The sequence below is a fragment of the Apis laboriosa genome, unplaced genomic scaffold (assembly GCF_014066325.1).
Source record: "Apis laboriosa isolate Shangri-la unplaced genomic scaffold, ASM1406632v1 scaffold177_cov149, whole genome shotgun sequence".
Classification (NCBI taxonomy): domain Eukaryota; kingdom Metazoa; phylum Arthropoda; class Insecta; order Hymenoptera; family Apidae; genus Apis; species Apis laboriosa.
Window position 1 is genome coordinate 243,147 of NW_025222169.1, and position 15,745 is coordinate 258,891.

At 38.8% G+C, this 15,745-nt stretch overlaps 1 protein-coding gene across 5 annotated transcripts in view; it reads right to left on the reverse strand.

Annotated features, from left to right (window-relative positions):
* Positions 1-15,207, reverse strand: part of LOC122711622 (carbonic anhydrase-related protein 10) — a 185,069-nt gene extending 169,862 nt beyond the window's left edge. For all 5 annotated transcript variants that reach the window (XM_043930596.1, XM_043930599.1, XM_043930598.1 and 2 more), the window contains exon 1: positions 14,121-15,207. In XM_043930596.1, the coding sequence (XP_043786531.1) occupies positions 14,121-14,175 (55 nt within the window). In that variant the 5' untranslated portion in view covers positions 14,176-15,207. The remainder of the gene's footprint in view (positions 1-14,120) is intronic.
* Between the last annotated feature and the right edge of the window lie 538 nt (positions 15,208-15,745).

Consider the following 15,745-nt stretch of genomic DNA (forward strand, 5'->3'; position numbering starts at 1 on the left):
TTTCTAACAAGCTCGATACAAGGTTGGGAAAGAGATTGACACGAGGAGGGAGAAAGAGAGAAGATAGCACGTATGCCAGTAGAGTTTGTCAAAGTTAATTCGAGTTTTCTTCGAGCTTCGATTCCCATCACGTACGTCCAAGTTCTCGTCTTTACCACCTCGAATCCTTATTACCCTATATACTATATGACCCTGCTTATCGAATAATCTCGACCGATCCGTGAAATCGTCGACCCACGGTTTCATCATCTTTGACGGCCGCAAACATCTTGTTCGAGAATTAATCGTATCGTGTCACAGATATTATGACTGTCTAATGAGAATTTATCTATAATTATAATTAAAATAATTTATTATATGTTATATGTTATCAAAACTATTATTTAATCTTTTATTGATTCTTTTGACTCACAAATTGGAATAAAATTCAGAGAACTTCAAAGAAAATGGAAAAGGCTACATCGATGAGTTCACAAACTTGAAGGATTATCTAATAGAAAAAAAATTGAAAATTAAAATACACGATGATAAGAATCTTCAAATTCTAATACCATATCACTTTACAATATTTTTGAGTAAAAAGCTCTACTTGGACTCCACAAATCGACGATTTCTCATCGCTCAAAATTCTTCCCAAAGTCTATTTAAAAATCTCGAGCGATCAATCAAACAAACTCCTTCTTATTTACACGATCCAAGTGTCGTAAAATTATTTTTAAGCGCGGCTAGTTTCTCCACATTGATCGCTTCGTAATATATAAAACGTTGTGTCCAGAGTATCGATGAAAGTAGGAAGAGAGATCTTTTTCAATCGGTATGTGAACCGCGATCTCGAGGAATTCGGTTAATCGTTTCCAACTCGAGGAATCCGGGGAAACGAGAAACGATATATATAAAATCAGCGCCAGTCAGCGAGTTTTCCTGCCTCCTCCTCCTCCTCGATTCTGGTAATTTAATGAATCCTCGAGAAAGGACACTGGACGTCCCTTCGACGCGACGGAATTTCGATCTTTACGGAGGAAAGGATCTTTATGGGGGATCGTATCTTGCGGGACAAGTTCGAGAATTCACCCTCGCGAGGAATTTGGAAAGTTTGATGCGTTAACGTGCCTCGAACAGTCTGGAAATTATTTTTCGATTAATTCAAATCGGTGAATTAAGCTCGAGGAATTTTGTGGAAAGCCTTGCTTGTACGTACGTTTTTTATTTTTCGAGATTTTTTTGTTGGATAATCTTTACAAATATCGTCGAGGTTCGATTATACTTGAAATTATTTTCCGATTGTTTACAGACACGATTTTCTAATCAAAAATTTCTCATCTCAAAGAAAGAGATTAGAAGAAGATCTTTATTCGTACAAATTTAATAATAAAGTAAAGATTGGTCGACGGAGAAGGGTGATAAATTAGAGAAATCTTTATCGATATCGTCTGTTCGAAATGAAATATTTCGCGGTGGAACTATTATTAACTATTATTAACAACCGAGCCGCGACGATGGCGAAACGAAGATGAACAACAACAACGAGGGGTGCGTGCGAACTTTGACCGCAAATTGCGGCCACAATAGACGTCGTTATAGCTCGACAGGAAATTAATGTTATAACAAACGCGGTGTCGCTTGCGATTGGAATTCACGCATCTTCCCCCATAATTTCACCGATTTCGTCAATACTATTTTTATCGACCCTTCAAAATATTGACAAGTACTATCTTCCACGAGAAAATTTTAGCAAAGGGAATGTTCCATGTAATAAAGAATATCTGAATAATTTTCGTGCTACGAATAGAAATTCGATCCCTCAACAAACAGATAAATTTACCACGAAGATAAACATCCCCTTAAATCTTAAAACAACCGAGAGAAGAAGAACGTGAAACTCGTTCAATGCGAATAATTAACCGCCGTACAAAACACCACCGATCAATCAATCTCAACAACAGAAATACCGTTAAATCAACAAACCTTCACTGATGCGAAACATTACTCGATTCGCCTCCACCGGCGCACGCACGCAACACGATTACGCTTCTAATTAGCACGTTGTACTCGCGTTTTAACCATACCAAACACTCGCCCATATACGATCCTCCGCGATAAACCTCTTCCCTCCAGCCTCCGTATTTTCCAATTCGGCTTAACTCCTTTTCCACCCTTCCTTTTTCCTCCCTTGGAAACCTCTTTCGATCCTTCCGCTCTCTCGAAAAGGGATAAAAAAAAAAAAAAAAGGATAAAAAGGAAAACTAAAAAGCTAAAAATTCGCTACCGTTTCGTTTCGAACGATCGTCGTCTAACTGACTAATAATGCTCGATCGCGTCCCTAAATAACGCGATAAAAAAAAGGAAAAAAAAAAAAAAAAAAAAAAAGGCGGTTCGTTATCGCCTCTCGTCTCGATTCTGAAAAAAAACCTTTCTCGTTCCCCAGGGGAACTCGATGTCCCGCGGCACGTTCGATCGTGATAATCTCGGTTTTTCCGCGAGTGGAAAAACAGTATTCGAAACGCCACGCGTCCTCGTTAAATCGTGTCGTGAAACAGGGAACAAAAATTTCTGAATTGAGATATTATGGAGTGGTTATTTTTTTTTTTTTTTTTTCCCCAGAGAGAAATCGAAGAAAAATTCGAACAAACGAAATCTATTCCATTCGCAATGACTATCTTAATCCACTTGCCTAGATTTTCTTCTTTTAACTTGATATGATATGATCGTTCCGTCTACTCGTCTGTTCGTAGCTACGCGTGTCCGCCATTTTCCTCGACAAATGTACACGCTATCGATACGTTTCTGTTGTTTAAACTTTAATCAATATTCAGAAATTTTGTATAAGAGGAGACCGATCTATCTTTGTTTGAAATTGTCTATGATATAGTCTATTATACAATTAAATTTATTGCACAGACGAGCACAGTCTCTGCCTAGTTCCGTTAATCAAGTCTACGATAATTTAGTGCGATTTACTATCAGCAACTAACAATATTAATTTAATAATATCGCGACAATTCATAGACAAGTCGGATCCACAGCCGGAATCGTAATTTCGATAGTTGACCGATTTAGATAATGCTTCTACCACGTAATTTAGCTTTAAATTAAATTGTGCGCGCACAGTAGTCAGCGTTAACGTTATTAACGATGGAACAAGAGATACTTGTTCACGTTGAACCCCCTATTCGATACAATTTTAGATCATGATTACGTTACAGATTCGCGTTTGCTACAATCCCATCACGTCGTATAACAGCACAGAATAACGCAAAAAAATGAAACTTTTTCGTTGTCAACAATATAAAACTATTCATCTCTTTCAGATTAATGAACGATAAGTTAAATCATCGATACACGATAACACGATGCCTCATAATGGTTCACTATATTTCCGTTCTGGAATTAAACTGTACAAATGAATTTATTATAGAATATACGTCATTCAAGACAATTTATCCAAATAAAAAAACAAATTTCTTCTCTCGAGCTTTAATCGTTTTCCGCCTTTGGACGGTTTCTTTTCGCGGTTCCATTCCTTTGAATCCGCCCTCTCGAATCTCATCTCTCGTTGAATTACGAATGGGAGAGCCCTTCCAACTCCATTTGGTCGGCGACGTTGCATATTGCGCACAACAGCATATTACATGCCGGCCATTACATTACGAAGGTGTCTCATCGTTGGAAAGAATTCCTTCTGAACTCCCTCCCTCCGTTCACAAAACCCTCGGCGGTCGCGGGATTTCCCTCATTTCCGTTTCTTCTGCTCCGTAATTCTGTCCCGAATTAAAGCCCCCGCTTCTCTTCCTCGCTTCTTTCCTCGTTACAATCCAGACACATCTTTAATATATAACGCGGTATTTATTATCGTAACGTGAATTTCGATTTACATTTAAAACGCATAATAATAATCATTGGAACGGAAAATATATCGCGAGCAGCAATAATAAATCTTAAAAGAATTGGAATTAATCTTGGGATAAATTTTCGAGACCGATCCTCGATCGATTGTGATACTTTTCATCTTTTTTTTTTTTTTTTTTAACAAACGGATAATCGAGCAGCAATTCTTCTCTCTATATAAAATTTTCGAATGATATTAACTATTACGCTAAACACAGAAGGAAAAGATGTGTATCATGAATCATGAATAATTGAGGAGGGTTTCGTCGAGTGTGACAAGAACGGAGCAATAAAATAAAAGAGCATGGGCGGATAACGTGCAGGGATCGATCCGACTAATCGCGGGACAGACTCGACGGCGTGCAAGTTGACAGTTTGTCACGGGAAACGACTGGAGACCGACGCGGGAGAGGAGCGTTTCCGCCTGGCGGGCTATAAGCGCGATCATCCGCGCGGAAACGCACGCGAAACGTTCGTCGAGTATCGCAACATGCGCCACGATGAGTATTTCTCATATGAGAAACGCGGCGTAAGACGACGAGGACACGACGAGTCGCGGGTGCACGGATGCAGATGCGTGCAACCGACTCTTCCTTTGCATCGAACGAGTAAATTGAAATTTTCTATTCTTTCTCTCTCTCTCTCTCTCTCTCTCTCTCTCTCTCTCTCTCTCTCTTTCTCTTTCTCGCGTATTCATAGAGAATCGATGAATTGGAGATTTTATATATTGGATGAATTTTTTAATACGTCATGATTGGAAAAGAAAATGTTAATTTTAAATTCTTGACGTGTAGGTTCGTTCGATCGTTTTATCTTTCATCGTGTTATTTTTTATCAAGGATCTATATGGATTTGGAAAATAGTAGGATACGTTCTAGTTTATGAGAGATGTTTACTTTTCATGGAAAATTTTGTATAATATTGATAAACATCGATTTACAAAATAATATCCATAAATATAAATTCGTTGTTTGTTGTTTGCAAACTCTATTCTAGATCTGGTCTAGAGTTTTTATTTTGCAACGTTGGTATGAACTTAACTATGCTTATTGTTTAAATACAATCTCTCCAATTGCTTGTTTATCCAATGATTTATCGTGAACAAAAACAAATATTCTAGACTCTGTCTCGCTTATTTCCAAACTTTCCACTTGGTTTGCATCCAAAACCACCGAATTATGCACGACTATCCGCTACACCAATCACGCAGAATTAATGGAATCGAAAAACTTCTCCTTCGCCGGTGCAAAAACAAAATTGCACGGCAAGAGAGAGAATAAGGGAGAATTCGAATTGACACCCACGAACGATTCTATAAATTGGATTCATCAATTATTGGTACATGGGATGAATTAATAATTTTGACGTGAACCACTCACTGAATTATACAGCATTTTGTGGAATGGATAAAGAATAGTGATTTCATAAACGTTTTTACATTAAATAAATATATACGAGTTATTAAAATTTCATTCGGACTAACAATTTAAAACTTTTTACGTACATGAACGAATATCTTTATTTCTCGAAATTATATATACCTCGCTCGTGAACTTGAAGAAATAAACGGATAAAGAGATACTTTTTTGTAACGAATTCCTCCCTCAATTATACCGTAATAATTTATCGTATCACGATAATTAATTCTGTTTAAAGATACGTAAAAACTTCGTGCACGGAATCTGGCTGATATAATAATAATAGACCAACAAAAGTGAAAATGTAGAAAGAATGGAAGAGAAGAAACAGTAAGAGTATAACAAGAGTGTAAAATATATAGTTGCACAGAGGAGTGAAATCGCGTTATTCGCGAGGAATTTCAAAGATTATATTAACATCGCGGCTTTCAGGTCGGCAATCAGTGATGCTCACCGGAAATCTGCGCCAATCTGTGCGCGTCACGGATGCCTGAGAATGGCAACGCGATGCCTCGAGTGTCCTCGAGTGGTCCTCAAACCAGAGGAGAAGAACGCTGATGCAACCGCTATTTATCTCGAGCCAGACCCATTATCATTTCAAATTGGTAAGCCTGCACACACAGGCCTGCGCGAGGCAGCTTCGAGCCGCGAAGAAAACTCGGGAAAATAATCTGAACATTCTTTCGCGATGGTGACAAAGTCAAAAGCGCGGCTGTGGATCATGTTTCGAGCTTTTTCGCCCTTTCCACGATGAAAAATAAAACGTGAACAAAATTCCTGGACAATTTACAATTTTACTTTCCCATTTTCTTCAAGATTCCTTCGACGAGAATTTTTAATCAATTTAAGATTAAATAAATAACTTAATTATTAATAAATTAATAAATTATAATAATCTGGAAAAGAGTCGTACGTCGTCTTACGTTGATCAATTAAACCGTGTAACTGAATAAGAATGATAACAAATTTATGGTTTATACGATTTTCAAAAAAATGAGTTGGTTTAAGTAACTGGAAGATCGTAAATGATCGAAAGCGACTCGCAAAACAAGCAACAAACTCTTGATCCGCTTCTTATATAGATTCCATCAGCTTCGAAAGGGAGGCACCGCTTCATTCGCCAAACTTTCCTTCCACCCATCGTCCCCCGTCCAAGAAGCTTGCCTCCAGTCGTGTGTTTGCGTGGGTGCAATTAACGCGGTCGAAGGGATATAGTTGTTTTCCAGCGGTTGAATAATTCACGAGGGGGGGGAGGAGGGAGAAAAAAAGGAAGGGGCGGGACGACGCGTGGGAACGAGGAACGCCTCTGGCGACGCGGAGCGCCGCGACGCGCCGTCAATCACGTTGATTGACGCTTCGAGCCGACGGCGAATAACAATTTGCTCGAAATAACTGACAACCGTACTCGTCGGCCACGGCCGATAATGAATCAGGGCAAACATTCTGCCAACTATCGCTTTCATCCTTCCCCTTTTTTCGACCCCTGCTAACGATCCTTCACCCTCCATCTTTCAATGCTTTTATTTTAGAGTTGTTCGTTTGCCTCGATTTAATTTGACTCGATTCGAACATTGTCCCTGATGCGACGAGACCAATATATAGAATTTAAAGAAACAATATTTCTGAGAGAGAAACGAGAGAATTTTTGACGAGGAAATATTAGATGTTCGAAACAACACTGTGGCGCGTTATTATAGAGGGAGGCACTTTACGGTTGGGTTGAGCCTCGTTTTATCCAGCCTCTCGTATAATTACGAGCTGATTCCTGTTAATATCGATGATAACAGTCGACGAGATTCGATCGAGTTACGTAATAATGGAGACAATTAGACGCGGGCTGAGAACAACCTCGTCCGTTGTGTTAAGTTAAAAGGAGTTTACGAAAGGAAATATGTAAAGAGGGTGGTTGTTCTTGAGCTTTTTCTAATTGACGATATTAATTGACGAAATAAAAACGAAAGAAGTATTTCTGAAGAACTTTGGGAACACTTTCGGATCTCGAAAAGTTGAAGTTTATCTCCGAAGGATGATCGAAATGTTATTAAGGACTCCGATAGTTTTATATCCTCGGAGACAGAGACTTTTCTTACTACGACGAGTAATATACTGCCGAAGAAATGGCGATGGATCTTCGAGCATCGAACTTTGTAAAAATAAATTTCTTTTCCCTCCTCCTCTCCTCTCTCTTCTTTTCTTTTTTTTTTTTTAATAACGATCGCAGATGGCACTTTAAAGGACGCTCGTTCGTTTCTTGTAAAAATATTTCAATATATTAAATTAAATTATTTCTCATGGGATCGCTTGCGATGAAATGTTTCTAATTTTAAGAATTTTATATAATTCTTCACGCGATTTAAACATTAAAAAAAAGTTAGCGTTAATTTAATTATAATTCTACGTGAAAATTCTACGAGATAAAAATTAAAGTTTTCGATTATGGGATATATATTGAAAACTTGGAATTATCAAGTCCCCTAGAGACATATTGTATATATATATATATATTATGCGATATATTTATCGCAAAACACACGCACAACACCTGGTAAAGCTGAATCGCAATACTGTTCATAAATTTTTAAATTTTTATCCACGGACTCGACTTTGACCATACTATATCACCGTGTGAAAAACTTTTAATAACCGTATTAATTCCGAATTTTTTTTTCACTACGATTTTTTTCATCCTTTTTGGCAATTATTTCGGTCATCGAAATAACGAACCTCTAGACCAATGTTTTTTTAATTTCTTTTTTCTTTTTTGTAACAAAACTAATTAAATTTTTAATTTTTATACAGCATACAATTAATTTTTACGATAAAAATTTTCGTGCAGTCGAAATAAAATATTTTGATAGTTTTATCTATTTAAAAAAGAACAAAAATTATTTTTAAAATAAAAAAAAAAAGATCAAAAAATCTCTGTAATCGATAACAACTCCTTATCGACCTTACTTTCCATCGATAAAATTTTATAATACAATTTTCACGACGCGTCCATTGAAAGGTATCGAGGAAACATGATCGAATAATAATATAATATATAATAACGATTCAATGAATAACCATAACCAATCTCTAATCCTCAAAGGCAAAGTAAAAGACGCAACGTCTCCGGAATTTATCAGTCGAATAAGTTTTCACGTGTTAGCGAGCGAAATTCTCAGACGCTTGCCTCATTCGCGGAGATTACGGGCAAAGTCGTAAGACAAAGCTATTACGTTCCAGACGGTGCATCGTTCGCTTGTTTGTTTGATTGCGTTTCAATGTATAACGCTGACACGCGTTTCCTTTCACCGGAAAAGGATGCCGGAGGAATGGAGGCATCCACGATTCCTCCCGGTTTTAACTTCCAACTAGCCACAGCTCGAGTTTATAACTTCAACTTCGTTTCTATTATACTTCCGTTCGCTCCTTTGCACGATGAACGTGAAATATTCTTGACTAATTATCGTTCCTTTCGATGATATCGTAATAATGATTACTTCTTTTAGCTCGAATATATTTTATCGATGTGTAAACAGTGCGAAAAAATTTTCACACGATGGAATTGAAGAAGAATTCAATCAAAAAGAGTATGCTTTAACGGGAAAAATTGTGAATAATGAATATCGTTAATAATATTGTTATAATAAAGGATTGATTCGCTGATTCTTTAGGATTCTAAATCGACACCTGTCCGCGACAAAATTCGATCGAGCTATTATCGACTCTGCTCCGAAAATAATTGACGAAGATATCTCTAAAATGATACTGGATCAATACGAATTTATAGGATTCGTAGAGATATAAATATAAATAGAACGTATATATCCATTGAGCAAGGAAATCGAGATATTCGCATATTTCCACAATGGGGAAAGAAAAAACTAATAATTAATCATAATATCCGAATTAATCGAGAATCATCACGAAGAATAACGAAGACAACCAAAAAAAAAAAAAAAAAAATACTGTCATCATTGGTAATTATTGAGAGTCAAAGTAGCTGGAAGGAATCGCTGGAGGGATCATTAAAATCCTCTAATTGGATCGTTCGATAAATCCTTACCGACATTACATTAAAATGAAAGGATTCACAAAAGATTCGTTATTCGAAATTCCGAGATCGTTTCGAGAGCTATTTCTATTTTTTATTTCATCAATATCGCGCAAGCGTTTATAATTTTCATCTCGTTTTCCCCTGTAAATTAACTTATCGCCGAACCGCTTATTAACGGATTGAGATTTCCAAGACTTCGCGTTAATCGTTCGTTTATATCGAGGAAACGATTAACAACAAGAAAATTCTCTCTGCCCGATTGTACAACATTTTTATATACAACGGCGATTATATCCGGATTAAACGTTGCAAAATATGCGTGAAAAAGCCCGGTTACCGTTAATACACTCGAGATTAACATCTGATTCCGGTGTAACGTTATAAACGGGGACAGGGGCGTGCGAGTGAAACGGAGGTACGTAATCACATTAACGGGCGGGTTAACGTCGGTTTAGGCGGCATGAAAAGTGGGCAAGAGATTACAGATACCGACTCCTAAGTATCCGCGTGCTCTACACCGCTCGAGGGCCCTCTTTACTTTTTTTTTTTTTTTTTTTTTAAATGCAAATACTACATCTTAAATATTAATGTGCTTAGCGTAACACTTTTGAGGAGGGAGAAGGGAGGGGATGATTTGCTCTCCACTTTGGAAAATCACCTCCGCTACTTACTTTACACGCCACGGTTTATTAAATTACTTAATCCGATAAAAAGTGCCTTTTTTATATATCCGATTCGCCCGATGGTTACTATACCCATTTCATATCTACTTTATATTCCTTATTAAATTGTATTTAAATTATTTTTTTAAATTCGCATAACGTGGTTTATTCCTCGTCGGGATGAAAAATGTAGGAAGAAATTTATGGTCTAGTAAATTTTCTTCCCGTTTATTCGTTTAGAAAGAATATCTAAAGTTAAAAAGAAATTATATCCAAAATTCCCTATTCAAAATTCCTATTCTTTGAAAGAGTTATACATAAAGCAAAAAAGAAAAATTCTTCGATAATCAATTCTAACGCAAATCTTGAAACAAATACAAGAAAAAGGAAAAAAATTCGCAGGAAAAATATTAATTTGGCGAAGATTCGCCAAGGAAAAATTACACTCGTTTCCGGGAATTCGTGAAAGATTAAAGCGATGTTGAATCTTTGAGGAAGCGGAACGGTGGAGGGCGGAGGAGTAGATAGCCCGGCCCGATCCCGGGGAAATCGAGAAAAATTTACTTCCTCATTTCGAACGGATACGCGATACAGTTTTAGAGCCCCCTATAAATATTTGCCGACCGCGAAATATTTGGAAACATCGTAACGACCGCAATATTTCGGTAAATTTGGCAAGTATTCCGCGGTTCGGTTGGCATCCGGATCGATCACGCGGGATTAATAAAAATAAATCTGAAGATTACCGTGCGCCCATCGTCTCGCCTGCGTCTGGATTGATTTCTGTCGTGGTTATCTCTTCGTCCATCTCTCTCTTTCTCTCTCTCTCTTCTCCTTTTCCCTCTCTTTCTCTGCTCGCAAATGGACCGACGCTTTTTTAGTCGTGTCTCGTGTATCGACGTGCGCGGTATTTTTGAGAAAAATAAACCGTTCGTCACAACGGATAAATTACTTTGTGTCTACGTATCGGTATGTAAGAATTATTGATTGGAATTGTGGAATATTTGTTTGTCGGGGCTGAATATTTTTGATGAGATGGAATCCGAGCAGGGATGGCGGACTTTGAATTGTTAAAATTTCATTCCGCGTGGATCGAAATTTGCCATAGATACGATTATATTGTACGTAGAATTGAAGGAGGAAGAAGGTATTATAAGGTGGTCAGAGAATTCAATCGATTGAAATTTATAAAATTTGTATCTTGTGTATATTTAAAGTGGAAGAAGAAAAGGAAATAATAAGGATGAAGTGGAAGAAGTAGTTGGTTCCAACCTCGTACAAAAGAAGGGATTGAAATTTAATTGATTTGTTTAAGTTCCAACGCTTTGATGCTATTCTTTGCTCTCCTCTTCTCCGCAAACACGTGATCAAACACGCCAAGAATCTTAATCCTCCTCAAAATTACTCGGCAAGGTGATGATCCTCTAATTATTCCCTAAATAGTCTAGCCTCAAACGACGTCACAATTTTATCCCCCCTCCCCCGCGTACATCAACGACTCGTTCAACTTTAAAGCTATTCTGTAAACGAACGAGACTTAATTCCAAGCAACGAACGAGCCTTCCATAAAACCAACAACAATAAAAGCGACGAGAAACAGAGGGAACCGGAGGAATCGAGACCAGCGAGCGGATGAAATTAAACGGCTCGAATCCGGGTACATATTTCATTAAACCGAGTAATCTTGTTTATTGCAAGATTGCGTTAAATAATTGAACGTAAACACCGTCGATTTCTCGTTTTCTCGATTTCCCTAGGAAAAGGGGATCGATTCCGTTTAAAAACGAATCTTTCGCGCCTCGAATTCGTAGAACGGTGGAAAGTGGAAACGAAAGTGGAAGCGAGAAAGGCCCCAAAAAACAAAAAAAAAAAAAAAACAGAAAAATTAGCAACGAGACGTAGATTAGTCGTTGCTTGTACACTAGAGAAACGAAGATGGAAAAACGAACTTTTAAAAATGCTTTTGCATTTTCCAAATTCGTTCCAAAGAGAATCGACATCGACCGTTTCCCTCTTGACGAAGATACTACACCAGGGTTAAAATAGAATGGAAAAGAGAGAATGAGAGAGGGGCAGAAAAAAATTCTGAAACAACCCGTTTTGATTCACTTTCACCTTCCTAGATACTTTTTTTTTTCTTTTTTTTTTTTTTTTTTATAAGAGTCGAAAATCCACCGTCCATCCATGCATATCGTTTTTTTTATTTCCCTCGACGAAAGCTCTGTTAATACGCGCGTTAACACCTCACGATCCACGTTTGCCTTTTTTTCCTTTTTCTTTTTTTTACAATCCTTCTTTTCTTCGCCCATCTCCCTATCCCTCTCTCTCCCCTTCTCGCTCACTTTTCTTCCCCTCCCCTTCTTTTTTCTCTCCTCTCTTCCATCCGCTTCCTCTGTCCTTCTTTTCCTCACTCCTCTCCCTCTCTCTCGCTTCGACTGCGTAGATTACCGAGGGGTTGGCACGCCGTAAAATCTGCCAACACGTGTAAAAACGACACGCGGCTGTATTCCACCGTGTTTTATTTTTCCTCCCATTCACTATTTGCCGTGAACCCCCGAAAAATCTCTTTGGGAACGGGCACACGGCTGCTTTAACGTCCACTCGACGACTTAACGTAATCTAGCTTCACTTAACTCTCCCGTGACGCTCCCGTAACCCCCTTCGCCCTCTTGCTACTTAGGCTCGTTCCTTCGAGGATTAAAGGATTCCTTTCCGTCTTTTTCGCAGGACCATGGTTTATGGATTCCAAGCTCGTTGAAAATAAATACTTTTAATTTTTCTTTTCCCATTTTCTTTCTTTCTTTCTTTTATTCGCCGGATAATCGACGGATTCGTTTAGCCGAAAAATCGAAATAATTGTTTATTTGAAAGTGGAAGATAAATTTCGAAATTTAAATAAAGGTAGATGGATGAGTTTCTTATGAGATATTTCTAAAAGTGATTGAATTATTGAAACAATCTCTCTCGATTTCGATATTTAATATATCTGATAATTTATTTGGGAGTAAGGGCTATATCAAGCTTGAAATTGCATTTTTCTCTCGTAGTTTGCGTATCACGTTCATTTGATTTAAATGGAGAAGAATTTCTTACATTATATTAAAATATTATAAAAATAAGCTATAATATATACTATTAAAATCGAATTAATTTAAAATGGATTAAAATTTATGAAAGTAAAATTTTTCTAACTTATATAGGAACGTAAATTGCACAAAGTTCCAATGTCCTTGAGAGTCGACAGGATTAACTCTATTCCTCTCTTTAAAATCAGATTAAACGGGCTACCTTTTTTTTCCGACTTTATTAACTAATTTAGAGTAAAACGGGGAGGGAAGGGAAAAAATAGTTGGCAAAAAGTTTTGGTTAAATGGTGGCTGGCTGCAAACTTGCCTCCCGTTTTACGACACTTTCGAGTTCGCGTTCTCTTCGTCATACGGTATACAAAAACAATCCGTGTTCGATCCTCCTCGACAAAATTCAAAATTTTAATGTACATGGCGTCAACGAATTCGTATTCCTTCTGCATGGATAAAAACGGACACTAAAATTTCGCTCAACAAATATTTCAATAATATCATTCCATAATATCAAATCAAGTCGTGCAAATGTCAAGTTTTTGTATGAAATACTTTTATCTTATAAATCATTATGAACAAAATTTAGCACGATACAAGGAAGACGAATATTTTAGAATATTTTAGAAGAATTACTTACTTTTTACTTCATTTATATTTTCATTATCGTTTAAATTAAGATAAAAGTACTTTTATCTCGTAAACCATTAATTTATCATTGTTCTAAATCAATTGAGAGCACGATAGATACTTATGGATAAGAATAGACGTATATATTATTACCATGTATGCAATATCACCGTGTATGTGATGAAATCGAACGTATATGAAATATATGAAATAATATTTGTATACGATAACCTCATTGAAACTTCTTCTAAAATCAGATTTTTACATGGAAAAATTCCACTCAATAATTTGTTTTTTACACACTTTTCTTTCAATCATACCACTCGATTTCGAATACACATTTTCACGTTTACTCGAACTCGAGGAGGACACAAAACCCGTGCGAAAAGATAAATCAAAGACTCACCGTTCACGATGACGATGACACCCAGCAGGCAGAGTAGCAAGTGTCGCAGGCACATCTTCTCTGATAGAGATCACCGAAAAAAAAGGGGGGGAACACGCAAAAAAAGGAATTCTCACTTGCTCCTCTCGTACATCGTTTTTTCAATCCCGCTGGTGCAAAGAGCCTCCCCTCGCCCTTTCTCGATTTGTCTTTGACGATCAGTCGACCAGGTGCAACCGGACGTTGATCGCGATCCTGGCATTTGTTATCATCTTGCCCGAGAACTCTCTCCGTAAGGAGCTCACAAATGCTTGCGCGCGTTACTTTCCAAATATAACAGCGAATGGCAACGATCAAAGGGTGTTGAACGATAACCTCAATAAAGATCGGACGACAGACGGGACATAGGATCACGGTTACTCGAGTAGACTCGGGCCGACAGTAACCAGATCGAGCAGATTCGACAGTAATTCGAATACTCTCCGTTGAAATCCGTGTTTTCGTCTTTCTCTCCTTCTCCTCCTCGAGATCGATGGGGATCCCTTTTCTCCCGATTCTCCCCAACTTCTAGACTGTCGACTTCTAGACAGCCCTTTGTCCCCAGCCTTTCAAGATGTAATATCTCTCCCTTGCCACACGGATCTTCGATCTGGTTGTTTGTTCCTTGATGACGTCAGCTAGCCAGAAGCTGTCCCGCGATCCTTTGCGAGCTTCCCTTAAGAAGCCAGGCAACAATCCCCTCTCGAGACACGGTGATCCCGCCCTTTCAACGTAATTACTTTTACCGAGATCCTGCAAATTTTAACGAACAATCCCCGATCTCACGACTCCCGTCCACTCCCCTTAAACACCATCGAGCTTCACCCTCTTGCACCACCAACAACCGAACGATCCAATTTTAACAACCCCCTCGTTAAACTTGGCCGCGTTGATTCCAAAAGTTCTTCCCACTCGCTCGATCGATTACCTCAAAACTCCTCCGCGATACCATTCGAAGAAGGTGGGAAGGGAAGGCCAGATCACCGACTCGAAAATCACTCGAAAAAAAAAAAAGATCGGCACGAGAAAGCGTGGGAACGTGAACGAGGAACACCACGAGACCACTTCCGGCCACGGCGGACTCGCGGCGCTTACTGAATCTCTCTCGCGCCGCTCCTCGAGGGTGACGAGCACGTTTCTCACCCCCACCATTGGCCGCCTGGCCGCCACACGACAGGCCGCGCGGCGATCGGCCGCGCATGCACACTACCACCAGCCCACCGTGGTTACGCGCGACTCGTCGTCGTCGTCCTCGTCTTCGTCCTCGTCCTCGTCCTCGTCGTCGTCGACGTCGACGTCGTCGTTGTTCGCGAGCGTCGCGATGCCTTTCAAGAAGCGAACTGACTGTGAGCAGCGAGCAGGGCGCGCGTTTGGTGGGGCGGAAGAGAGAGAAAGCGTAAAGCGCGCACACACACACGTACACGTATACGGGGCGGGAATCGACTTGCGGCACGAGTTATGACCTCAAAGGGGTCGTTAACGAGCGCCCGCCAAATTAGTATAACGGCCACTCCTCTCCCCCTCCGCGATGTGGAAACAACCCCTTTCCTTCTTTCTCTTTTTTCAAGTTTCTTGGGGGTGGATTTCGAAGGAAGAGGACGATTGGA